Raw genomic sequence first — 25,526 nt, forward strand, 5'->3', positions numbered from 1 at the left:
CTCCTGCGACCATTGTCTCGCTGAAGATCGTTCCACGGCGACGCACCCGCGGGAGCCGCGCTGGATTACGAAAAAAAAAGGGGGAAATGCAGTGACCGCCCCCCCGTGGAAAAGTGATTTCGGCGTGGACAACCGCGAAAACGAGGTTCGTAGGCCGCAGATCGCGGCCGTTCGTTTCCCTCCTGGCCCGTCAAGTGGTATTTCCCTTTCCACGGTTTTATCTGCGTGCCCGATCGTCGCGACTCGCGACGCTTGCCCCAGATAAGAATGCGGGAAATCGTGCTGAATGAAAGTGCGCCGGATTACAAGGAACCGTTTGACAGCGCTCGAGACCCGGGAAAAGTGAAAGGACCACGGGCTTTCCGCGGAGGCGATCCAGCACGTGATTCCGTATGTGCGTGCGTAAGCGTTCGCGAAACTGCGATCGTTCTCTCGATCGTTGTCCCCCGGGGCACTCGGTGAATCACACTGTTTCTTTCTTGCGCTTCGTCGCGTGGAAAAAACTCGGGGAGCGAGATAGAACAGGGACGGCATTCAACGGGGATATAGAAAAACGCGGCGAAATCGGTTACGTCGCGATTACGCGAGGTTTACTTTCGTAGCAATCAACGGTGAACATTCATCTGAAAGTCGTGTTCGTGAACCGAAGATCTGTTAAACAAAGTCTCGTTTTCTTTATGAACCGTTTCGATCGCTCAGATTCAACGTGCCATTCAAGAGAACTAAAATTTCATAATTGCTCTCGTCCGTTCGGTAACCGCAGAGACGAACCTCGCCGGCGCGCTCGTAAAATTCGAAGCCAAGAGGTCAACGTATTCGCGTCTCCCGTCAGGACATAGAAATCCACGAAGATTTCATTTCCCACAGTCGAATACGCTATGTACGCTCGAACATCCGCAATGCAGCGATAGTAAACTAGCTGGCGGGTAACCGAAACAATCGTCACGGCTCGCTCGCTCGCTCGCTCGCGCACAGCCGGGTAGCGGATAAACTGGCTGCGAGTGATCGACGCTTCGCCGCGTATAGAAATCGCGTCTGATCGACGGCGACGTAGAGAGCGGCTCCGGAGGCGTTCGTTCCGGAGTCGGGAAACGTAAATGGTGAAACGGCGCGGACAAGGTGATCGATTGAATCGCAAGCGGCAACTGGCGCGCGCGTAAAAGTGCAACGATCTACGTGACCGCCGACCCGCGCGGGAACCGTGACACGGCACGTTCGAAATTATCATTTTCGCTCTTCCTGAACCGTGTCCACGTACATACGTCGCGCGAGGATTCACGCGAGGCCGAGCGTGAATTAAAAATAGTCGGGCGAGCGGTTAAAAACGTCCGCGCGATCCTAAGCGTTCCCCGTCGCGCCGATGTTTTTTCCTTCGGCTTAATCGCGAATCCGGCGATAAAAAGGGGGATGGAATCAGCGGCACCGCAAACACCGATTACGCGGAACCATTATCGAAGCGGTTATTTCGAGTCTTCGACCTTACCTCGTGTTACGAGTTTGTGGAAAGCCCTGGTGACTAAGGTTACCGACAATTCACTAATTTGTTAATCATATTTCAAAGTGCGGGCTACAACGCGCCGGTTGTCATGGGAATTTGAAGGTTCTGTGTACCGATTCTTGCGTAACAAAGATAAATCGTTACTTATCTATTCGTTTTCATGCAATTTGGAAGCTTCAGCGATCGACAACCACCAGTCAACGTATCGAACCCAAGTAAAAGTTAGACTGGCGGCTGATTAGTTCTAGAAAGACTGAACCCGAAGGCTAAGCAACTGAGTCGCATAATCACTTTTTTCCGTATGCGCTTTTAAAAGCAGCCTCTTTGTCAAGCCGAAACCGGTTTCCCGTGCCGATTTAGGAATTTATTATCAACGCCAAACATTCTAGCCAAGAGAAGCAACGCGTTCGTTAAAGTTACGAATTGATGGGCTCGTGAAGCCACTCCGCGGGTGTTTCTAGGATTAATGGCGGGTCATAAGCGGAAGGGAACCATAGGTACAAGTGCCATTTGCATGACAAATGACACTTTAACTGGAGCAAGTAGGAATTTAAGATCGATATTCGAGTTAAGGCCGGCGATAAAGTTCCGAAGCGCGTTGTTGATGGTTCCGTTGGCGTGCAGACCGTCCGGCGGGGCGGTGGGGGCGAGGGGGAGGCCTTCTTCTATCCGCATAGTCGTTATTCTGGCCCTTATCCAACAACTTACAGCGAAAGTGGCCGAAACGTCAGACTTTCCAGAATGACGTCGCCTGGGGTCCCGTTAACGATCATCCTCTCCGTGACAGTGACGCACACATTCCAGCGAATTAGCGTCGAACTGTCCGCGGCGGATCTCGGGCTGACTCCCACGAAGACCGACCGACCACGTGTGTAGTCTCGCGGCCGACACCGATCTACGCGCACACTCCTCTTTCCCTCTCGGTCGCCGTAAACAGTGATGACAGTGTGAAATCGTGGAAATTGTGAACGACGTTGGAACGCGAGTGCCCGTACCGCGGAGCTGTTATTCGAGACGCGATGAGACGCGCGGTGGGAATAATATTCAAAGCAGACGACACCTCGATGCGTGTTTCGTTGACGCATTAACGCCGAAAGTAGTTCCTTTATCTTGTACCATTGGTTTGTACGAAAGAATCATCCGTTTGAAGCGGCTGAACGTGGGAGCCGCGGTTTCCAACCTGGGAGACGCGGACTATTGCTAGGGGAGGCGCCAAAATTTTTCAGAAAGAATTCATGTTCATATCATAATATCCACAAATCGATGAACTTCGTATCGTAACGTAACAGTACAAACTCAGTGAAGTAACGTTTATTTTGTAATGAAGTTATTTAAAACGTGTCTGTATTATTGTGTCTATTAAAAGATAGGGAGGCACGGAAGAAGAAATTTTTCTTAGGGAGGCGTAGTAGCGTAAAGGTTGGAAACCGCTGATGTACAGGAGAACTTGGAAGTTCCCTCGATACGTGGGTTTCGGGTATAAAGATCGACCGTGGAAAGTCTTTGAAGACTCAGTCGCGAGGATCTGTCTTCAACGTGTTTTCTTTGAGAAGCGATACGGTTGCCGAAGTCGAAGTGATCGTTCGATATTAATTCCGATTGTTTTCTATATTCTAGAAAGGACACTGAGACCGAAGTGAAAGTGTTTCAGTGGTAGCGTATTAGGCGTTAATGGGTCAACGATAGTTTAGTGGATTCGTAGTGTGCCTTTAATTCGAGAGACGCATCCGTTTGGTATTTGTAGTAGCTCGAAGAAGGGGCTCTAAGGCTGGAATCGGCGGTAACCGGACTCGGGATCTCGGTTCGAGTAACACATATCGTTTCCTGGTAAGTTCGGCCGGCTCGAACGCACGCTTATCGCGATGCTTAGTATTCCTAAGATTCGTGGAATCGAGATTAGTCACGGAATACGTGTTTTGACAGCACGGCTATTTCTAAACCCGGCGACTCGGCTACAGGGGGTGCGACCGATACGCTTATTTTTAGGGAACGCCGATGTTATTAACCCCCCTCGCCGTTCGGGCACACTTCAATAGAAATACCCTTTCTTGGCTAAATATAGAGGCGCTCGGACCATTCACCGAGTACTCTCTCGTTACGCTATTGAAATGATCGAGCGCGAAGCGTGAAAGTCCCGGTCCGCTCTGGATCCTCGTAAATCACCGATGAAACGTCTGCTCGCAGTCGTCCGCGAATCGAAATACAGCGATGATTCACGATACACGTTATCCGGTTAATTGCCCCTGCAATCTAATCGTACCGACGTTGATTACTCACTGGCAATTATTAAGAAGTTGTTTTTAAGAATCTCAGAGCCAATATAGAGATCACTCTCAGTTATTTCTCCCGCGCGCTGATTTCCACTCTTTCCTCTACGAAAATTATATGAAACTGTAACAAATTCTATGAAACATTGTATGATTTACGATCACTCGTGTGCAACGAGATACAATCGTACGTCAAGTGATTCACTTAAGACGGTAATTAAGAGAAAATAGGAGTGCAAACACTGCAAATCCCTACCAGAAAAATTCCCGCGGATTACCGGTGTGTCTACATCTTAACGCGTTGACTGTCATAACGATCGCCGATAACAGAAACATCCAATTACCGAAAAACACCCACAATTCGCAATATAACTGGCGTCGACTAAAAATGCTCGACAAGCGCAAACAGATAATACTGTAACTCAAAGATCCGATTATCAAATAAGCATTCCTCTCTATCTCCGCTGCGAAAGAACGGGCACACGAAACGCCCAAGTTTCTCGTGGCAGTGAGCGCGTGTTAAGGGTGGAAGACGGAGCCGCGGGAATCCTGTAGAAAAACCGCGCGATCGTCATTCACGGGCCGCGTACGATATTAATAAAGGAGAAGCCGGACGGGAGCCGCATATAGCCCGCTAACAGGGGCATTGCCACACTTATGTTCGCAGAAACCGGCATGAACAAAACGGAGCTGAAGATCGTCCTGAGCGCGGAGCCGGGCCGCGCGTCCTCGGGCGTAATTCACTCGCACATACCGGTGCCGAGGATACCGAGCGCGATCAAGGCGCAGGAGAGATGTCCTCCGCCGCGGCGCGGATCCTTCGAGAAACTGTCCAGAGGCGTCTCGGTGGCCGCTCAAAAGGCGTCCTTCGAGAAGCTGGACGCTTCCGTGGTTCAGCTGCGGCCGAGGAACAACAATCTATCGGCCTCCAGCATCGAGATGCGGAACACCGGCGAGGAGAGGCAGCCGGTCGCCAACTGGAAGACGAACGAGCTGGCCGGCAGCCTGGCCAAATTGAACCGCAGCAACAGCCTCGAGAGCAAATGGAAGAGCAAGTACGAGGAGTCCGAGAAACGGCGGAAATTGCTGTTGCAGAAGAACGAGGCCGGTAATTAGCGATTCGCGAGAAAAATGTCGCGGGCGTGATCAACGCGTCCCCCCGAGACCATCTCGCCGGGCCGAAGTCAATTTAGGAATTTTATCGTCGCTCCATTAGCCGTCGTTAACGCGGTGACGAAACGTTCCTCTTTCTCTCCTGCCCACCGCGATCTTATCTTTACCCCCCTTCGGTCGAGACGAGCATTAATTCGATTAAACAGCTGCGCGATATGGAGAGCCGGGTAAATATGGAACGGAGCCGGCGGTCGCCGCAACCTCTTTCCCTGCGTCGACGCATCTTTCGCTGAAATCTCGCGAATACCGTGTTATACCGTTGGTACTCGCGTCGACGGTTCAATGGAAATTATTCGGTCGGTCGGGTTAATTGTTTACTGCTTGGAGTTTATGGTTTTCGCGGTGACGAGATGATACGATGGTAGAAGATAATTATATGTACGGAACATCTCTTTTGATTGAGAGTTATGTACCAGATACTGTCGAGACGTTCCGCCGCCATCGATCAAATCATCCTCAGCGATGTATCTTTTTATTTTCGAATGGTACAGATCGTGGGCTGGCTTACTTTGTGTCAGCGTCGTAGGCGATTCGCTCCGCCTACAGTTCTTTTCGTTACGAGCTGAACAAAAAGATTAGAGCGAGCTATAGGTCCGTACGTCTGTCGTATTGTCGATGTCCTAACTTTGGGGACGTGCCAAATCGTTCGTCGCGAATATTGTGAATTTTTCTATTTTTCCTGTTTCCAGTCGAGAATCGGCTTCCTCGGCGAGCTAGACGCGATCTGTCGATCTGTTATTGCGAGATCGGCAATAGGTGTCTGTAATAGACTTACGTAAAGCGGCAGAGGCGTCGACGAGGATACACAGCGAAAGGGAAGTGGCTGATGCGTGATTATAGTTCACGGCCAATCGTCCGTAATGCAACTTGACCATTATTCGGTCGTGATTCACTCTTTGCATGCGAAATGAACGCAGTGACGTTTGATTAGTCAGCGCGCGTACGCGATAGTATTATAAATCGATCGGAATTAAATGTCGCCCGGCGAGATGGTTGTCTCTAGGTATGCGCGCCGCGTCTGCAAACGAACAATCTCGCCGAATGTCGTCCTGAAATTACAGCGAACAAGGACCATGCCGACTTGGAGAAGAAATTCCAGCAGCTGCAGAGGCAGAACAGCACTCTGCAGACGCAGGTCCAAGAGAAGGAACAAAAGCTGCAGAAGCTGCGCACGGGTACATCGATTTTTCTAAATTACACGAATTTCCAGCGTTAATTCCGGCTGTTCCGATTTAATTGTATGTCCTTCGTGCAGTTTCCGAGGCGGTGTGCAAAGAATACGAGCAACTGAAGCATCAGTACGACGTCGAAACGGGCGCTATGCATAAAGCTATGCAACAAGCGTCGCAGGTAGATTCGAAACAATAGATCCGTTTTCTGTTGCTATCGCGTCCGTGATTTATCAACGACTGAAATTCTTTTTTCTCAGTGGTACAGGCAGAATCGTGAACTGAAACGAAGGTCCCAGATCATAACGCAGAAGCTCATGCAAGGAAATTCCGAGGGATCCTTGGACATCGAGCTGTCGGACGAGGTCGACAACAACTTCGAAGATGTCGATCAATTGCGGGAGACCGTGAAGGGTACATAGAGATTTGTATTTTATAATTTTATCGATGTTGGCGGCTCTCCAATGAATCCGTGGCTTCCAGAATTGAGCAAAGACATCGCCAGGCTTCAGACGGAACTGCACTCCGCCAGACTTCAAGAATTCGAAGCGCAGGAGCAAGTGACGCATTTGACGACTCAGCTGGACGAAGAGAGGACTCTCAGGCAAAAATGTATGTAACTCCAGTCTCTCTACAGTTTTCCTTCGGGTTCCCGAAAATACGAATTAAATGGAATATCTTGTAACGCTCAAGCCTCGAGTGTTCAACATCTGCGGAGTTTCGGTGTAAGAAGTAAACGTAAATTTAATAATGAATGTTTCAACGCAGACGAGCAGAAGGTAAACGAAATGAAGGTGCAGAAGGAGAACATGGAGAGAGTGACGAAAATGGTGGCGGAGGAAGTGCAGGCGTTGAAGGTGCAATGCGATCGCGAGCGGGAGAACGCGAAGATCATAAAGATAGAAGCGGAGAGGGTAAATGCAACGTTCAAATCAATTTTATTTCGAAAATACGTTCACTTCGAAACATCGGGGAACACTTGTCGAACCAACGATCGTATTTGTAACAGGTACAGAAAGAGAGGAACGTGTTGGCCCACCAAAGCGCGCTGTTGATGGCCGAAGTCGGCGATGACCCGAACGGAAGACTGTTGACCGTTCTCCAAGAAGTGGAATCACTGAAGAGACTGTTGGAAGAGGAGCAACAGAACCACGCGTCTCGTATACAGATGCTTGAGGAGAAGCTGGAGGAGAAAGAATCGAACGTGGAGTTCGAAATAGTGGAAGAGAAGCTGAAGTTAGCGGAGTCCGAGTTGGAAGTGGCGACCGAGAGGGCGGAGAGGGCCGAGAAATTGGTGGAAAGTCTGGAAGGTGTGGTGGAAAGTCTTAAGGCAAAGATCAGCGAGATGGAGGAGAAACTTTCTAGGCCACCTCCGCCACCATTGCCGCCACCACCGCCGCCACCGATGTTTAGCAATGGCGCTCAATCGTCGATCAAATTGCTGACGAAGGAAAAAGCGAATTCGGAACGCAACGCTGTGGCCGACATGGAGAACATGCTTGGGATCGCTAAGAAAACACCGACAGTTGCTCAACAACCGGGTAACTTGAGTTTTGAATTCCAATGGTTTGTTAATAACAAAATGTATCGGTGTAAGTAACTTAAGTAACTTTGCGCTCGAAACTGTTTCAGCCATCGATGACATCATCAACCAGATAAAAGGTGGACGATTTACTTTGAAGCAAACGGACGTAAGCATAGAATTAGTTTTGTTCTTTTTCTGTTTTCCCGGGTGATTATGATTTGACGATAATCGTTGGTATTCCGATTCGTCGTAGAAACAAAGAGAAGAGCAAAGGAGACGACGACAGGAAGCGGAAAGCGCACCACCAGCGGTCTCCGAAATGTTAAACATTCTGGGCACCATGAGAAGAAGAGCCAAGCCGGTAAAGCAGTCTTTGCAATCTACAGACGCGCCCACATAAAATACGATATTGTTAATAATTGTGCAAAGGTACTATGAGTCTCAAGTGCGCCACGTGTATCGCTGTTAATACATTGCATTCTTTTAATCAAAGATCTGTTCTACGAAACCAACGGTTTAACATGACGTTATTTATTTAGTCGTAAAATGAACTTTCTTTTTCTGTTTTCTTTTTTCTTTTTTTTTACCATCTAGTATACTATATAGGCTTACGTATTTTTATATATACATGTGTATAAAGAAGCGAATAAAAGATGGTTAAGGGAGAAGTGATGGAAACAGATTGCAGTAAGCATTATGAAAAAAGGTGTATTATAAAAAGCTGGTTACATGTACTGTATATATACGGTACAGTTCATTGTACAAAAGATATCAAAGATGTTATTTTTGAGAAGCGTCCGCCTTCCTTTAAAGTGACAAAGGAAGGACTTTTCTTATCTTTGAGGAGTACAGGAATCTTTGTTAGTCCTTTGGATTAACGTTATAGTTTTATTTTACAAGAAGGACACATGAACTTTTATTTTATCAATAATTTGCTGTAATTTGGTTGCTTCGAACAGGAGGACCCTCCTGTAAGGAACCATTTCGTTATCTGTTTCAGTCCATGTGCCAGATAGACCACTGTCTGATTCCTTCTCAACGGAGAATTCAAAGCTAAATGTCGCTTCTTCAGCGAAAATTTCTTCCTCCGGATTACTCCAGAGAATCGTCGGTTCTTCCGCGTTGACCTTTTTCTTGTTTTTTGATTTCTTCCCGACCTTTTGGTCTTCCGTTTTATACAATTTGCAAATCAGTACATAATAGGAAAAGTTGAATGGCATCTTCTTGCTGGCCGCCCTTTTTATTTCAGAAGTCAAGTTTTCTAAAAGTGGTACGGATATTTGTGCTGGAATGTTCACAAATCTTTCATTAATTAATAGGCCTAAGGCATCGGAGTCATTCTCAAGAACTTGTTTTATCATTGCATTAGTTGCATCTGTTGCATGTTCATTGGCTAATTGTGTTAATAGTTCTCTGAGTTGCTGGATACAAAGGTGATTCTAAAAGAAATTCCTAATGTGTGAGTACAAACTGGCACACACAATATGTTTGAAACACACTATCTTTAGGTACATACCTGTCCACTGGATAAATTAATTACTGTAGTAACACCAAATACATCATTAATGTCGTTTTCTTCGTCATCTGAATCTTCTATATCATCTGACTGTTTAACAACTGAGCCCACATAGTTTTGAGAAATAATTAAGTCAGTGAGACCACCTAAGTCAATATGTGCTTTCAAAAATAACTGTTGTAAAAGTGTCTTAATTCCATGGTAGTCTGGGTCTAATGGATTTCTCCCTTCAAAGTCAACTTGTATTTCCATTCCCTGGTTACACAAAGTCTACATTTTACCCACGCATATATACACCCAATACATGGTTCACTGCAAATTGACTAAATACACTGTATCTAAACATGTGTTTAACTTTATTCCACAATATGCATTAACATATATAATTCACATTTCATTTGCACTAATTCTGCTTCATTAAAAAGTCACTGTCACATATTTTTAATGACAATCCTTTTAAAACAAACAATATCTCTTTTTATTGTAAAAAAACTGTTACCAGTAACTTTCACACGATGACAACCAAAATAATTGCACTGACAGTTCAGTGAATGATTTTCCATCGACATACTATATTTTAATTTTCGAACTACTCTAGATTATCAAAATCAGTGTATAATAACTTTACATGTTATAAATGATGACAAAAAGTAGAAATGAGTCAACGACCGCGTGTTTGAAAGTAAGGTTAAGTATAAGTCATAACTACTTACGAGGAGTTACAGAAATCAATTGCTCCTTACCTGTTCGCCTACCGCATCTTGCTCAACATCTTCGCTATTAGATGAATTCAGATCATCGTCGTCGCTACTCCTATCCTCGGTATTTCGTTGAATATCTCGCTTTTTCACCGGAGCAGCCATTGTCACGAAATGACGGTTCAGCCGGATTCTGACCACGTGACTCGCAATCACATTCGTTGGACATTTAAAAACAACAAATGGAGAATCAATATTCTTTACAGAAGATTTCTACTTAACCTTTGACTGGTGAACACTGTCACTTTGACTTGTCCTTTGTTCAGTGATGCCATCTGCCACAAAATGCTCAAGCTTGTAGCCAATCAACTCAGTTCTTGTTGTTCGTTCATTAACCTATTGCACCCGACAATATTTTTCATTATAAATATTCATTATTTTCTAACGAACTATTAACAATATTATTTACAGCTTGCATAAGGAAGCATCTTGTACAAGCTGTACTAACCTTTGCACTCGAGAAGCGACTCTCAGCTGCCATTTGATTGAAAGCAACAAAATTATAGAATAAAAATTCAATATAAAATGTAGAATAAGGTGTTAACACGTAGAACATAGAAATAAAACAATTCTGTTTTACATCCCATAATTTGCAGTACTGACTGCATGTGATGACTAACTTCAGCATTTTACCATAGATGGCAGCAGAATTACAAAACAAAAAACAATCCTTATCAGGTATTTACACAGTACATTAGACAAAACCATGAAAAATGTCTGGAGATATACTATTCTTATCTACTACATTAATACCACATTAAAATTCCTATAGATCTATTTTATACTGTACCTAATATTCCAATATATCGACAGCTCATTAAATGTCTTCACTGCAAAGGGTTCACAATACGTGCACCAGAGGGTGTCTTCGGTACGAAATACGAAACAGTTCCAATTCAATTGATACAAACTCCCAGTACAAATTAGTCTCTAAACTACAGACCATACCAAGAAAATTCTGCAAACATCTTCAACAGAATGCTGTTCACAGTCTTCGCATCCTCAAGGTAATCAAATCATTTCCTACCAAGCTCTTACACACTGACAGAAACAGATCACCCAGGAAGTACAATTGCATAAGTACATACTCATTCCAGTTCCCACATTTCTTCCAATAACATCAGCGTACAACAATCCTCTAACCAAACATCAATCAGCGTACGATTCAATTAACCCAGCCAAAGAACACTTTTATAAACGAAATTAGTCAGTCAACACTTCTGAAGTGACCTAATAGCCGTACCTCTCGCCGATACACATTTCCACTGACAATGAGTTAAAAGGTACACGCGGTAGTCGCCAATTACAGTATTCACGTCGCTTATTGGTATCCGTTAAAAGTAAAGGACCGTGTCGAAGAATCGGGAGGCACCACGAAACTTATAAACGTCATTACGACTCCGCGAGAGGGGGGCTCGGGCGGTTAGGGGGGAGGGTCGTGATTACGTTAGAACGACGAGGCAGCGGCGCGGCAGGGGTGTGGGTAGAACGGTGGCACGAAGAGGAGGCCGAGGCTTGTCTTCGTCTCGTTTCCTCTTTGGTCTTTCTCGTGCGCCGCGGAGCCGGTTCGTGGCGAAGCCGGGTTTTAACGATCGGTCATTAAGTCGCGAAGAAAATTGAGACGTCCACCTCTCGGTGAGCTCATACCCAATTGAGTAGCGGCCTTAATACCCCTTATGTATTATCCGGTAGGCGAAGCACCTTGTTAAACGGATCCGCCATTTCTTCTTCTCACTTCGTGTTTTTCCACGGGGGATCGCGCTCGATCGAAAACTCGACACTACCGTAACTGCTCCTCGATCCCCCAGTCTTCCTTTTCGTTCGCTCATTGCTTTTCTCCCCCCCCTTTTTTCCCCCCTGCCGTTTAGTTTTCCTTTTTCGCGGAATTTACTGCATCCCCGTTCGCCGAGTCTCGTTGACGCGCCGCGTTTCGCGCCGCGGCGTGTGTTATTGTCGGGCACCTCGCGCGCGATGGGTGTCCTTTTTGAGAAGCTTATCCCGAATGTAGTAATACTGAGATTAATTTATAATATTGTTGTTCGACACGTTGAACGCCGCGCGATTCCAGAGAGCGAAATGCACGAAGTGGAAAGAATATAATGTTGAATCATTCGATTGAATTGCATTATTGTTATTGCATATTCGTCCGGCTGAATGTCACCGTATTAGATGGTGGTGTTTGTAATATAGAAATGTTTGCGAATAATCATAGTTTAAATTGATGATTTAACCTTTGCACTCGAGAGGTGACTCTGAGTTACCATTTGATTTGATATAACGAGATTACAAAGTGTTATATATAATATTCAGTTTCGTACAATGCATCAATGTGTGAAATATTTATATAGAATAGCTTTGTTTCTCAATTGACGTATGTTTTCTCGTTAGTTCGTTTCAAATAGTGTCGTCTATGTCTCAGAGGAAAGTATCGAATGTTTCTAGTGAAAAGCTAAGGGTTAACATAGTGATCGATGTTCTCGATCAAAGAACATTTGAATGTATGTAAAATTACAACGAAAAAAACCAAAATCACAATTACGTTTATGGTTTCCTCAATTTTCCATTGAGGCAGGAGAGAGTGTCGACGATGATCAAAGAACATCTGGATGTATATACAATTAGAAAAAAAAACTAAAGTCACAATTATGTTTATGGTTCCCTCAATTTTCCATCGAGGCAGGAGAAAGAGAGTGTCGACGATGATCAAAGAACATCTGGATGTATATAGAATTAGAAAAAAAAACTAAAGTCACAATTATGTTTATGGTTCCCTCAATTTTGCATGGAGGCAGGAGAAAGAGAGTGTCGACGATGTTTTCTATATTAAGAAACGAACTGTAATCAAGCCCGAGTTTCTTCGATCGGGAGACACCTGTGAACGTTTCTCGCCTTCTCTCCCATTGGCTTCAGCCGATAGGTTAACGAGAAATTCAGCTCCCCGTGACACGCGTTTAATCGCCACGTGACGCATATTTTCCCCGGCGTGTCGGATCTTTGAGTAATGGGCTCCGTAGTATGTAGCCGTCGATCCTGATTACGGATCCTGATTGCGGGCATTAGTGCGCGCGCCGGTTATCGACCATCGGCCGTCATGTACAGCCGCGAAACCCGGCATAAATACGCCACGAAAGACAGTCGAGATGCCGGTAGATCCGCGAGGGATTTCGATACACGTCAATCGATAGACCGCCCGATCGGCGACCCATTATTTTCAAGGCTCTCCGGCCAGCTCGGCCGCAGAAAAAATCGCTGCCGAAACGTGTCCACCAGCACGCGTCCCGATCCTTTTTCGCGATTAGACAGAGTGTGATTCGTGTCGGTTTGTCGAACAAAGGAACGTGCAACTTCGGACATAATTCGATCGCGGGTCCTTGAAACGCAAATCTTTGAACCCGAATAATGGTTTAGAAAAATCCTCAGCCTCTTTCGATTATTAGAATGCAAAGCGTATTACGTGTTTCTCATCGCATCTAGAAGCTAGATGTCTTCTCAGCAATATTTTCTGGATAAAGAAGTACATTTGCTAGTTAGGATGAACGTATAAATTCACGAGAAATCTACTTTAGAGAGTGGAGATCCTATCGTAGCAAGGTTGCTGACTCTTCGCGAAAGTTGTCGATTGCGTGAAAAAAGGAAGATGCATTATTAAATTTAACATCTAGAACGATAACGTGCAGTATACAAACTTCAGTCGTCGAATAAACGAAAACTCTGCCGGCGTTTTAGAGGATCGAACGACACGAGATTCAGCGCGAACGGGTGTGACCATTCAGCGGACCTCTCGGATTTTTATAGTTTCAGATATTGGGCCAGAAATGGGCGGGAGAAAGTGGCCCCGAAGTAAGTTTAACGCGCCGGCCGACGTATAACGAATTCAGAAGCGTAAAAGCGTCTCGCGAGGAACGAGGGTACATTAGCGAAGGGGGCATCCGTTATCGGCGATCGGCCGGCGCTGAACAGAGTGAAACCGGTATAAATATGCCGTCAAAGGACAAGTAAGATGACAGCTGCCGTACATACGTAATATTTCATCGCTAACAAGCGGACAACGCGCGCGCCGCTCGGACCCACGGTTATGCCATCCATTGTCGAAGATTACATCGTTATTTCATTGTTTTACCGGCCGATTCAAATTCGCTTTTCGCCCCGGCACCACCGGCTCGTGCGGCGTACATGAATCAATATGTTCCGTAATAATCGAGTTATCGCGGGACGCTTACGTTTTCCGTGGCGCGCGGTCGGCAGAGGGGGGGAAACGGACTGCGAAGAAAGACGAAGGGGGCAGAGGAGTTATGCCGAGCGAACGAGTTCCTCCGACTTTTATATTTCTGCTTGAATAATTTTCAGCAGCTTTTATCGATCTAGTTCCCTGAACTGGTTCGGGAAATTAAGGAAGATATTGTTTAAGTGTCCGTTCCCTCGGCCATAAGTCCTCAACGACAGCTATAGGTGACTCGTTTTAATTAATATTAATTCGGACCAGCAGGAAGCCCAGGATTGTCGGTCGGAATAAGTTCCAGCGAGAAGCAGGATGGACTACCTAATAAACAGTCCGCGGACGTGTGGGAAAACGCGCAAACCACGAATAATAAAAGCCCTGACAAATCGTAATTAAATATTTATTCGATTCGTTACTTCACGAAACATGTTCCGGATTAACTCCTGCCCCGATATCCAGTCGGTTAGACGCCTATAAATAAGCGCCGCGGCCGCTCGATCACTCCTGTTTTATGTTCCCGATACCTAAGTTATCGATTAAGATGATATTGCGTCTTGAAAACTCAATTACCCTGTAACGCGTATTCGTACGGGGAAAAGAGGCTCGCGGCGAGAAACGATCTGCAGCGCCGAGGAAACACGAATTAAATGTCCATCAGACATCCGAGCGAAAGGCGTTTCTACCCGTAATTATCAATATCAATCCTTCATCGGGCTGCGCGGCCGTGGAACGGAACGGTCGAACCGCGTTTCCCTGCTCGTTAACAATTTCCCTCCGTACATTTTCCACCTCAACGCTAATTTCTTCGTCGTAGAATAACTTTGTACGATTACTTACTTGCGTGGCCCGGTGTCCCGAAGGATCCGAGTCCTTTAGCGGTCCGTAGGGAGAGAAAGAGCGAGATAACGGCTAGACGGTATAAAATAGTTGACGGGCCAATCGGTAGCGGCGTTTCGCAGGCAGGAGGGCGTTCAATTTTCTGCGAACGGCCGCGAGTCGAAATTAATTAGGTCCTTCGGAGGAAGGGAGCTCGCTGCGAAGGATATCGAGCGTCGGAGGGTGGCGGGGACGAGGCCAATCGTGCGCCTTCATTGCCCTCGACGCGTTTCAGGCCGTGAGCGTTAATTGGCCGGACCAATTAATTCCAACAAGTTCGCTCGGTGCGATTAGTGCGCGTACGTGGTGGTGATAGTGCTGTGTGCGCGCACACACGCTCTCTCTCCGCCCTGCCGCTCTCTTCTCCTCTCGCTCTGTCCCTCGCACTTTCTCCCTCGCTCCCGTTCGTTTGCCGTCCACCGTTCTTTCTCGCTCGGTGTTCGCCTCGCGGTAACAAGCGGAGAGTCTGCGGACGGCCGATCTGCCCCCGGAAAACGAAGAACCTGTTCCACACGCGGCGGAGGTTTCTCGCATTCTCGGCTGCTCCCGCGACACCAGATACCGTCGTTGTTCTTCCAACGGGTGCGCTTCGGGGAACAGGAATCGGGCGCAATAACGAAAACACAAATTACGGGAGCGCCGAGCCCACCGATCGTCTCAGCGCGATAATCTGCGCCGGTCACCCGGCGCGGTGGTCGACGCCGGATTATTAAAAGCGTCTCGGGTTCTATCGATTCGATAACCTTCCTCTGGCTTCCTTTTCCCCCCGTTCCCTTGGCTTTCGGTCGGCTGGGAACCGTGGATTGTCGAGGACCGTTGATTCGGGATATTTAGAGAGAGATGTGGGTCGTTGTTGCGCTGAGTGGGCGACGAGTGTCGGGTTCTGTAACCGTTTCAGTGGCAAGCAGCGCGATCGCGCTTCTACGATACGCTAAAAGTGCCAGCCTGTCGGTTCGCAGAATCGAATGAAGTTTATTTATTCGTCTTCCTAATTATTTATTTCTATTTTTGTCGAACGATCGTACCGTTTAGAATGTTTTCACGTGAAAACGGAAAGTTGAAGAAAACTGAAACGAAAGACAACCGCTTGGCGTCTTTCGATCTGGTTTCTGGTAAGACCCGTGTCACCGAAACGGCGAATCTTATTAGCTTCTTCGAGTATTTTGAAATCATCGCTTTCATTTCTTTCGGATTAACAAGATTGCCGAGCTTTCCGCTCGAACGTTCTCGCTTCATCTCCATACGCTCGGTACACCTTGGAAACTAAATTAACCGCAGCGCTGATCAGGCATTCGAGGAATGCCAATAACAAAGTGACCAATAACAAACGAGCCTCGAATACCTCGGCCTAATAATACTGCAGGAAAATATCAATATAAAAGGTGCGCAAACAAAACGAGTTTAAAGGTAACTAACGAACGTCTTATATCACTCGGAGCCCGTGGCACGGCATCATCAACAAGAGAGATTCCTCTCCAATCTCCACAATTAAACTGGCAATCAGAAAAATATCTGGAATCAAGCCGCGATAAATAATCGATGCTCCGAGGATTAAAAGCGTAATAGGGACAATAACGATAATAATAAATCGATCGGGGAGACCCGTATCTCCGTGATTAATCAAAATCTCTCGGCGACGGCCGAGCGTAATAATTTATGAACCGATAACGGTTCGATCGGCCGCTTTCTCCTTCGCCGCTCGCGTCGAAGGACAGCCGTCCGCGGATCCTCGGATCACCCCGCTTGTCGCGCGCCTCGCGCCGCTCGCCTTTTAATCTTGTTTCCCCGAGCGTCAGGCATTTTTCTGGGAACGGTTCACGAGGCGGAGGGCAGCCGGCCCGTCTATTTTCGCCCCCGGCGACGACGACGACGACGACGACGACGACGACCACGTCGCTAAACGTTAAACGGCCCCAACGGTGACAAACGCCGCGGAGCAGCGAGAGATAGGCGGCTCGCGACTCGGCTTCAACGGATGCTTGTAGCACCATTAACCGCAGACCACAGATTGGGATAGATCCGAGGCCTAATGGAGTCGTTGCAACCGGCCGCAACGGGGCCGGGGGAGGGACGCAAAAAAATAGTGAACGAACGAGATGTCGTATCTCGTGTCAAACAAATATCCTCGTTCCCACGATGCGAGTCGCAGAGGGGAGGGCCATCCGTTTTTCTTTTGGACCGTTCGCGGTTGAACGTTGTCCCATTTTGCGGTTAAATCGCGCCATGATCGTTTGTCTCTGGAGTCTCGGCCACGAGGCTCCCGGCTCGCGTAGTTTGCTTCTGCTGAGCTCTTTGCTCGTTTCTTAGAGGCAATTAGGTTTTCTTTCGCTTAACACTGTGCGCGATACCTTGAAGTGTTCGTTACAGTGTTACTGGGAATTTAATATGTTTCTGTGAAGCGTCATCTCAGATAGAACGAAAAGATCATAGTTGAGGATACATGAAGATTCCGTACAACCCTTTCTTTCGTTTTCGTGGCAATATCGTGCCCATGTTTGTTTCATTTTCTTATGTCGATGTTTTCAAGAAAATTTCTATAAGCTACCAGGAAAGTGCAAGGAAATAAGAGTGTTAGGAACAGTTTATCGATTTTAATTCACTGTTGCGGGGTCTGAGGAGGCAGGCTATCCCGTTTTGAAGGATCGCGTAGCTACGGCACTGTTCTCTCTCTTTCTCCGGCGACGTTTTAACCCGCGCGCGGGCCTTCGCCGGGATATCATCTGGAAGGTGAGACGCACCACAGAAGCGCACCCGGTACGGTGGACTAATTGGCCGATAAATCAACCTCCGGCTTACCTTCTCTCCACCGTGCCACCGCTGGACCTTTTAGACTCATAGGTGGACTTTCCAAGTACGCAGGGGTATACACGCGACCCGAATCTAATTTCGAACGGTGCCTCGGATAAATTGGCGATACGGGATCGTTTCCGACAGCCCCCGTTCGCCTGGATCACGTACTTTTCTCTTAAATCGTCCAATAACTGTTTTTTTCACCGTCAATCCTAGGAAACCCTTTTTAGCCACAGCTTCTTGCTTCCGTCGTCGTCTGTACATTAAACGATTCTAATTTCATTTTCGAATAATGGACTACCTCGTGGTTTCCAGTACTACCATTACAGTGTCGAACGCTTCTCTGGACACAACACTAGATTCATTATTATCGTTATAAAAGAACCATAGCAATCTTATTATTAACATAATACCCACATAATCCCTTCATATCCCAAAGACACTTCAAAGTACGTCAAAATACTTCCACGAGAATATTAAAAACAAATAATTTCAATCCCCTTTACTTCAGACTACATTCGTCCCTTAACTTTCATAAAACACATTCTCCCTCCCCGTCCCATGCATCGTTCAAACACCCAACGCGAAGACGCCGCAGGAAACTCCGGATAGCGCTGAATAACGCGCGAGGAACAGGTATAATCGTATAAAGGTTTCGTCACCGATCGGTTTTCCGGTGTCCCGAGGAGCGATTAATTTTCTTCGCGCGATCCTGCCACGAGCGGGCGCGCACAGTATATTCCATGACTTTACGCGCGTCGTCTTTCATGATCCCCGGTCACCGGTGCGCGGAGCTACGCATACGTTCGCGTATTTAATGCACCAATCAAGTCGGGGACAGAACGACGGGAGAGGCCCGAGCAAACGAGGACGACGAAGATATTTTATCAGCGCGCATCGAGATCACCGGCCGATAGCCGGGCCGAGCGACGGAGCCGAGCGCCGACGCGATAAATTCTCGGCCGGAGAGGATCTTTCGAATCTCCCTCTCGCCCCTCCGTTTCTTCTTCTTCCTCTTCTTCTTCTTCTTCCACGGTCGATCCGTATTTTCGTGAAAATCGTCGGCCCCTTTGTGTCTCGCGCGCGGCCACCGCGCCGGCACACTCGTAAATATACCCGCGGAGAATATCGCGCGCGGCGCAGCGCTTTCAGCGCGTGAATCCGTCCCGCGTCCAAATTAACGGGCGCGTGGGCGTCTGAAACTTGACCCCGAAATCGGTTTTCGAAATACAGTCCAACCCCGTCCGTTACATCCACCGGGGCTTTCAAAGAGATCGTTCTTGCCCTCCTTTTTACTTCCCTTCCCTTCGTGACAGCGGTGCAACGTCGACATCAGGTTAATGGTATTTTGCAATCAGTCCGCGTTGGACTCGCTTTACGGCGCGCGCCTCGATAGAGGATGCCCGGTGTGTTCCGCGGTGCCCGGGTTTCTTAATTTAGTTATTAGTCGACGGATATTTATGCTCGCGCCCGGGTTTATGGGTCGCTCGGTTTTCTGCAAATCGTGGGAATGGGGGAATAGATTAACGGGAGGCTGATTTAAGTTCCGCTGATGGAATCGTTGATTGATGGAGCGAGAAATTGTGGTGTTCCAGGATGAAGTTGCCGAGGAATCTATTACTTTGAGAATATTGGAATTTTACGTGGTTGGGGTTGATGCTTTGCAGTTAATAAGTGACACTTGGTTAGGTGCAGCAAGTATGGAACTACCGAGCACTTAAATCGGCTTTTTAATATTTCTTTATAAAAGCTATAAGCGTGAATTTATTGAGATTGCAATTGACTTGTTTGTCTGTATCTTTACAGTAATTGTAAACGTAGAAATTAGGAATTGGTCATTTAGTCCTGGCAGTTCTTATGTTAAACACTGTATAATGCATCAATACTTGAAATACTGGAATAGAATAATTTCTTCAATTTACGAGTAATTTCTCTATAACTTCAATAAAATATCGCCAACATCTCGTCGAACAATATTGTACACTTCTACCAAAAACCTTTCGAAAACCAAGAGTTAACACAAACGGATAGCAACCCAAAAACACCTAACACACAACAGTTAATTTCCCCTTCTCTCCAAATCGCAACTATCATACCCAATCAGATCTTCCCAATTGCACCAACATATTCACGAAACCTCGACACAAGAGCTACGCAGAAACTCAGCAATCACAGAATTAAAGAATTAATCCGCGAATATTCGCCGCGGGAGGGTTCCGTTTCTCGAAAGGAATGAAAATGCAAATCGTGAGAAATGGGTGGGAAAGCTTCGGCGGAGCCTTGGCGCGGTGGTCTATCGCGACTTTATTATGCTCGATCTCGCCGCGCGGCGGTTCCGTTTATATTGTGGAAATGAAAAATGCGCGGCGACGCGGAACGTCGCAAACAGGCCGGATATTATGCGAAATATATTCGTCAGCGTGGAAAACAATTACGTCGAATTCGCGGGTGTCCCGCGGCGGCGCGGCGCGGATTTCCACCGAACGGCCGGCTCTCCGCCCGGCAATCCTGATAACGATATTTCATTTTAAGGAGCCTCTCCCGGGCACCTAGCCGCCCCTCTCGTATCCCTCTTTACGTTCGAAACACTTTAAGAGAGCCGTGAATCAACCGAGCCGGGAATACGAGTAGCCATCTCGAAACTCTCTTTCCCTCGGAACTTCTCGCCGCTTGGTATCGTTAACAACTCGCGGTTTGATAAATCGCGTCGCTGCTTACCCTTTGTGCTTAAACGTCCGCGCGTTAATTGATGGACGACTATTACCGACCTCCGTTGAACCCTCGTCCCGGCACCGCGAACAAAATTTACGAGTCTGCGAGCGAATCAATTAGAATCCGCGGTCGGTCTTGATGCCGGTTTCGGTCTTTCGCACTCGGTATCGCTCGCTGGGATCGTACGCGCGGCCGGACAGTAAGTACCGATAAATGATCTAGCCCGAAACTAGCGTCTTCAACGTATCTCCTTCTTCCGTTTGTCTCCCGTTCGTGAATTCTTTTTGGCCAGCCGGGTAATTTAGCGTGACCGGAGATCGTGGTTGTCAATTATGAATGCGGTTTCTGTGTTTGAGGAAAGATGGAATTGAAAATTCTATATTTGAAAGGTTTCTCTGCAAGTAGTAAATTATTGATTATTATTTTCTTGTTAATTATCGTATTGATGTTTTGTTGGTGATCATGAATAATTTATAATATAGTATTTATGTAATTGCTAAGAGTGTTGCAAGCACGTTATCAGCGTTATTCGATTTATTTTTGCCGCGAATTCCAGAGGTAAGCTTGAACAATTTCTTCCCGACGTTCCCTCGAATACCGAATGCTTCGGCAATGCGCCCTGGCAGCTGGAATGGACGTGGGCTCGTTATATACACGAATCGCGTTCCCGGCGAGCGATTTCTTTCCGCGAATTCTCGCGTGTCGCCGGGTTCGATCTGCAGCGCGATGACACGCGCGTTAGCTAATGCTCGCAACACGACACGGGTTCTTTCGCGTGCTCGTGATTTCCATTCCCTGTCCCGGGGTCCCCCGTAACGGTGGCCCCCACGGCCGACACTCCTTCCCTCCTGCGAACGTGATGACTCGCCACCGCCGCCATTAGATCTGCCGACTCGAATTTCAGTTGCACCGCTGAGAAATGAGCGACGAGGTTACCTTGTACCGTTCCACGCTCGAATTCTCTACGATTTGAGGCCCCGATCCTGCACGGACCCATTCTATTTCTATCCTTGACGCTATTCTCGCCTGATCGTTCGCTACCCATTGCAGTTTCGTTATTTTAATCTCTTTCAAACTTCTATAGAATTCTCGATTCCCTTTCAATTTCTCTAGGTATCATTGATACGTACTCTGTTAATTTACAATTTGACAATCGTGTTGTTATATAATCTTCACACGTATACCTTCAACGAAGAGTCTAACTCTTAGAAATTCAGAATTGCCGTGACACCGCCATTTTGTGCATTACCGGGAAGCCATTTAACGCGCAGACATGGCGCCCTCTATGGAGACGAGTATTCACTTGATTTATCCTCGAATCAGCTCAACTGAAATTAGATTTAGGAACTTTACGGGCTACAATTAAGCGCAGTTAAATAAAGCGACGTATCTGAGAAACGCCATTGCATTTTACGGCCGCGCATCGAACACGTCCGCGGCTATTGCTACGAGCAAGATGGAGGGAAAAAGTTGTGTATAAATACTCGAGCGGGCGCCATATTGCCGCCGATTTATACGGCACCATCGGTGGCTGGTAGTAGCCGCGGATAAGCGTCGCAAGAGGTTTACGATTTTACTTTATTGCCGGGGCGATGCATTGTCAAAATGTGTTATGGCCGCGGTGTATAGAGCCTAGTTTAATATCCTGTCTGCATTTAATCGCGCCGGTATTAGAGTACGGCCGCGGGTGGTCCCATTAACTGTCCGCTATGGTGAAGCAGCTTTACTTTACTTACCACCTATATATCCGACCTGCATTTGCGTTATTAGTTCGCGGTAACATCATCAACAGCTCCTTTTTTTCCTGCAGCTTCTCTGCCGGTCCCCGGCCCCGTGAAATTGTCGATTAACGCGTCGAAACCTTGAGCCTCCGACGGGCCAACGAAATTAAGGGAGACAATGAGGCGAGGCAATCTCGTTTATTAGCCGTTTAATCCCGTTCCTGCTCAACGTTTCTGCGGTATCTTCCATGGAAATCGTGCGTCACGATCCCCGTATCGTTGTTGAATACCTGTTATCGTCGGGCGGAAAGATGCGGTAATTTTTACGGTACCGTGATAGTTGATACTCCCCATAATTCAGAGCGTTAACTGTTCCGTTTATTTTCGACTTGGAACTGGTAGTACGCGGGGAACATGGCTGCTTGTCACTTACGAAAGTAAACGTTTCTATGTTCATTTTCGAGCTTAACGCGAGCAGTTTTATTAGCCGAGGTTCGTACTGTCGTCGCTTTATTTTATAGAATCCACGGTGGTTCTTTTTGAGTTACCTTTTGCCCGAAGAATGCTGAGTATTCTTTGAAACAGCGACGGATATATCGTTAAGTAGTCGCAGTCAATGGCGAGTGAAAGTCGCCCGTTACGGCGGTGCATTAAAATCGTGATAAATTCGATTTCATTGCCGACGAATGAACCGTACCAATCGCCGCCATTTTAGATTTACGACCCGGACGACAATTCACGCGTACCGCTCGTAACGATGAATCGGTGTTAATTTTATTAATTACACTGTGTTGCGATTCACTCGGTCGATTGCGTCAGCAATTCCGGCTTCGAGCAATCATGAACAGGAAAACAGTGTTTCCGTTTCCAGAAGTTGTTTAATATTTTAAACATTCCTTTGCAATAGTATATTCTTAAGTACCATACGGAATATTCTTGAATATCGTTTACCCCTTAATAATGTTGATATTCTATTTATATCTCAGATTCTCTCCACGTATTCAAGGGAATATACATTTTTGACAACCTCTCGTCGCCAACGTTTCGAGTTGCGCTTTATACAAAGAGACATCGTTCCAAGGGATTCCCGGCCGCAGTTTTATTCGGTAACACACGACTAAACTCAACTTCACACTTCGTAAATACGTATACACTGTGTTGAACGCGATGCGCTGGCAGGACGGCGGATAAGGTGCAGCAGATGCGAGCTCGGTACACTATGTCTCGGTCGTAAAACGCGGGCCGCGGTTAAATTTGTATTTGTAGAGCGGTGTAACTTCTACTGGTGCCATTCGGCGTCCACTGTTTGACTGGAGAACGAGTTTACCCTTTCCTTGACACGCGTCCGTGCTCAAACACCGAACGACCGCCTATGTTCGGACTAGTAATTGCCCAATTATGATCGGAGCTACTGGTCCACAAGAAATATGATTGCTTAGACAAAGAAATGAATTTATAGACTATGATATTCTTCGTTAACGTAGCTGTCATAATCCTACTACTAAAGAAAGTAAGAAGAAATCCCGTCAATTCCACTAGTTACAAAATATTCGAAACACGTCAATTTTCCTCTCAAAATATTAAAAACTAATCATTTACCAGTAGCAATCATTGCGAACTGAATATAGTTTTAAAATTCTCATATTTCGAAGACTAGCTCGCAAACAGCTGATTTAATTACTCGAACAGCAACAGATCAGTATGTAGTTTCCTTTCCGTTCTATTATCTAAGCAATTGATATACAATTTAACTTCATCTGCTGAAGGTTTTATTTATTTCAAAGAATCTTGGTTGGGTTGATACAGAAAATGAGATTTTATTTAAAAGATCCACAGTACAGTAATGACTATTACTATCGCCAAAGAAATTCAGACCCATTTCACCATGAGTTTCACACAAAGGAGCCACCAGCGTATAAATACGGAGTCTAATTCGTGCGACTGGAATGGCGGCGCGAAACGATTTGACAGGAAAATAATCTATTGCCTTTGACTCGGCCGGATCGCATTGTGCCCGTGATATCATCCGGGGCGGAACGGGTCCCGGACCAAGCCGGACGGTCTCAATAACGATCTCACATAAATGTATCGGCTCGCCGGGGATCGTTTGTGCACGGGGACACTTTAGGCACACAAATGTCCACTCGAGCTACACGCTCGATCCTCTCGAGATCATAGCCGCGGCCATTCACGGCGAGAAGCCGCCGTGAATGAATTCGTCCCGTGAAATCCCGGACAAAGCCCCTCTCGACCTGGACTCTTCGTCCCGAAATGATTTTCCAAAATCGTCGGCCAGAGTTGAAAAGCCGAGGAACGACATTCGCATTGTGGAAGTCACTCGAGATCATTCTTGCGGCGGCAGTTAATGAACTCGTCGCTGGAAACGCCTGTCATCGCCATCGGAACGCGCTCCAAACGCCGGCAACTCTTTCTCACGTTTTGACGAATGAACATCCTCTCCGTTTCACTTTTTCTCGTTGCTGAATGAACCTTAGGAGAGTCATACTGACTGAAGTGTACAGAAGCTGCTCCGCAGATCGTAATTTCCATTGAGAAAAACCTGTGAACGAAGAGGATCCTCGAGATCTAAGAATCTCTAGAGAATTCCTTCAGAACATGAATCAGGATCGAGATGTTGACACTCGATTTTCTAGAGTTAGCCTGACAATTTCCTCGAAGGAATCTTCAGCTTTGAGAAGAGTCCTTTTCAAAGAACTTCCAAGTGTCTCCGGGATCTTGTCTTCATCTTGAACCCCTCGTTTAATCTAATTTCACGTTCGTCTTCGATCGTTTCATCGAGTTCGGTCAAGCCAAATCGTGTCTATGGGAGTATCAAGTTGAAAAGCATCACACTCGATGTATTATGGACACATTATTGCCCATAAAGTCGTCATTAGTATCGAATTCTGCGGCGGGCACTCGATCGACGCGGAGGCGGCGTCACCGGGCGAGAGGTCCGGGCGAAAAATGAAACAGCCTCACGGGCCAGTGAGCTTGCGAGCTATTTCGGCCGTTTATAAATCCGACATAATACGGCCCGGACGAGATTATTTCACGATTTATCACCGGGGTTCGCTGAATGCGTAGGGTGGTCTATTAGGTATCGGGAGGGTGGCCGGCAAGATGGCGGCCGGCAGCCCGGCGAACAATTGCGCCGCGGACCGATGACAAATGACGCGGGAACCGTCTGCCGTCTTTGACTTACGACTTTTCCTTTGTGCCGAGCCCGCTCGATACCACGAAACCGACTCAGGTGTTTTCTTCGAGGGGGATTTTTCACGGGGAACGACTCTGAATCCCTC

At 46.7% G+C, this 25,526-nt stretch overlaps 2 protein-coding genes and 1 long non-coding RNA gene across 3 annotated transcripts; 1 reads left to right on the forward strand and 2 right to left on the reverse strand.

Moving 5' to 3' along the window:
- The first annotated feature begins 2,208 nt into the window (after window positions 1-2,208).
- On the forward strand, window positions 2,209-8,300 carry LOC116433168 (uncharacterized). Its single transcript, XM_076374419.1, has 11 exons — window positions 2,209-2,619; window positions 3,116-3,325; window positions 4,433-4,873; window positions 6,000-6,113; window positions 6,194-6,288; window positions 6,368-6,521; window positions 6,591-6,719; window positions 6,876-7,021; window positions 7,117-7,648; window positions 7,740-7,798; window positions 7,886-8,300. Exons 3-11 carry the CDS (start codon window positions 4,441-4,443, stop codon window positions 8,030-8,032), a joined length of 1,809 nt encoding a protein of 602 aa, XP_076230534.1. The 5' UTR covers window positions 2,209-2,619; window positions 3,116-3,325; window positions 4,433-4,440; the 3' UTR covers window positions 8,033-8,300.
- Window positions 8,301-8,320: 20 nt separating this feature from the next.
- On the reverse strand, window positions 8,321-10,069 carry LOC116433176 (protein BCCIP homolog). The gene is made up of 3 exons (XM_031990972.2): window positions 9,892-10,069; window positions 9,149-9,403; window positions 8,321-9,071 (listed from the first exon to the last, which is right to left on the reverse strand). The coding sequence occupies exons 1-3, from the start codon at window positions 10,009-10,011 to the stop codon at window positions 8,526-8,528; spliced, it is 921 nt and encodes a 306-aa protein (XP_031846832.1). The 5' UTR covers window positions 10,012-10,069; the 3' UTR covers window positions 8,321-8,525.
- Window positions 10,070-10,113: 44 nt separating this feature from the next.
- Window positions 10,114-11,312, reverse strand: LOC143176918 (uncharacterized). Its single transcript, XR_013001462.1, has 4 exons — window positions 11,150-11,312; window positions 10,995-11,044; window positions 10,355-10,380; window positions 10,114-10,242 (listed from the first exon to the last, which is right to left on the reverse strand). It is a non-coding gene; the product is annotated as an uncharacterized LOC143176918 (long non-coding RNA).
- Between the last annotated feature and the right edge of the window lie 14,214 nt (window positions 11,313-25,526).

The sequence above is a fragment of the Nomia melanderi genome, chromosome 2 (genome assembly GCF_051020985.1).
Source record: "Nomia melanderi isolate GNS246 chromosome 2, iyNomMela1, whole genome shotgun sequence".
NCBI classification, from domain to species: domain Eukaryota; kingdom Metazoa; phylum Arthropoda; class Insecta; order Hymenoptera; family Halictidae; genus Nomia; species Nomia melanderi.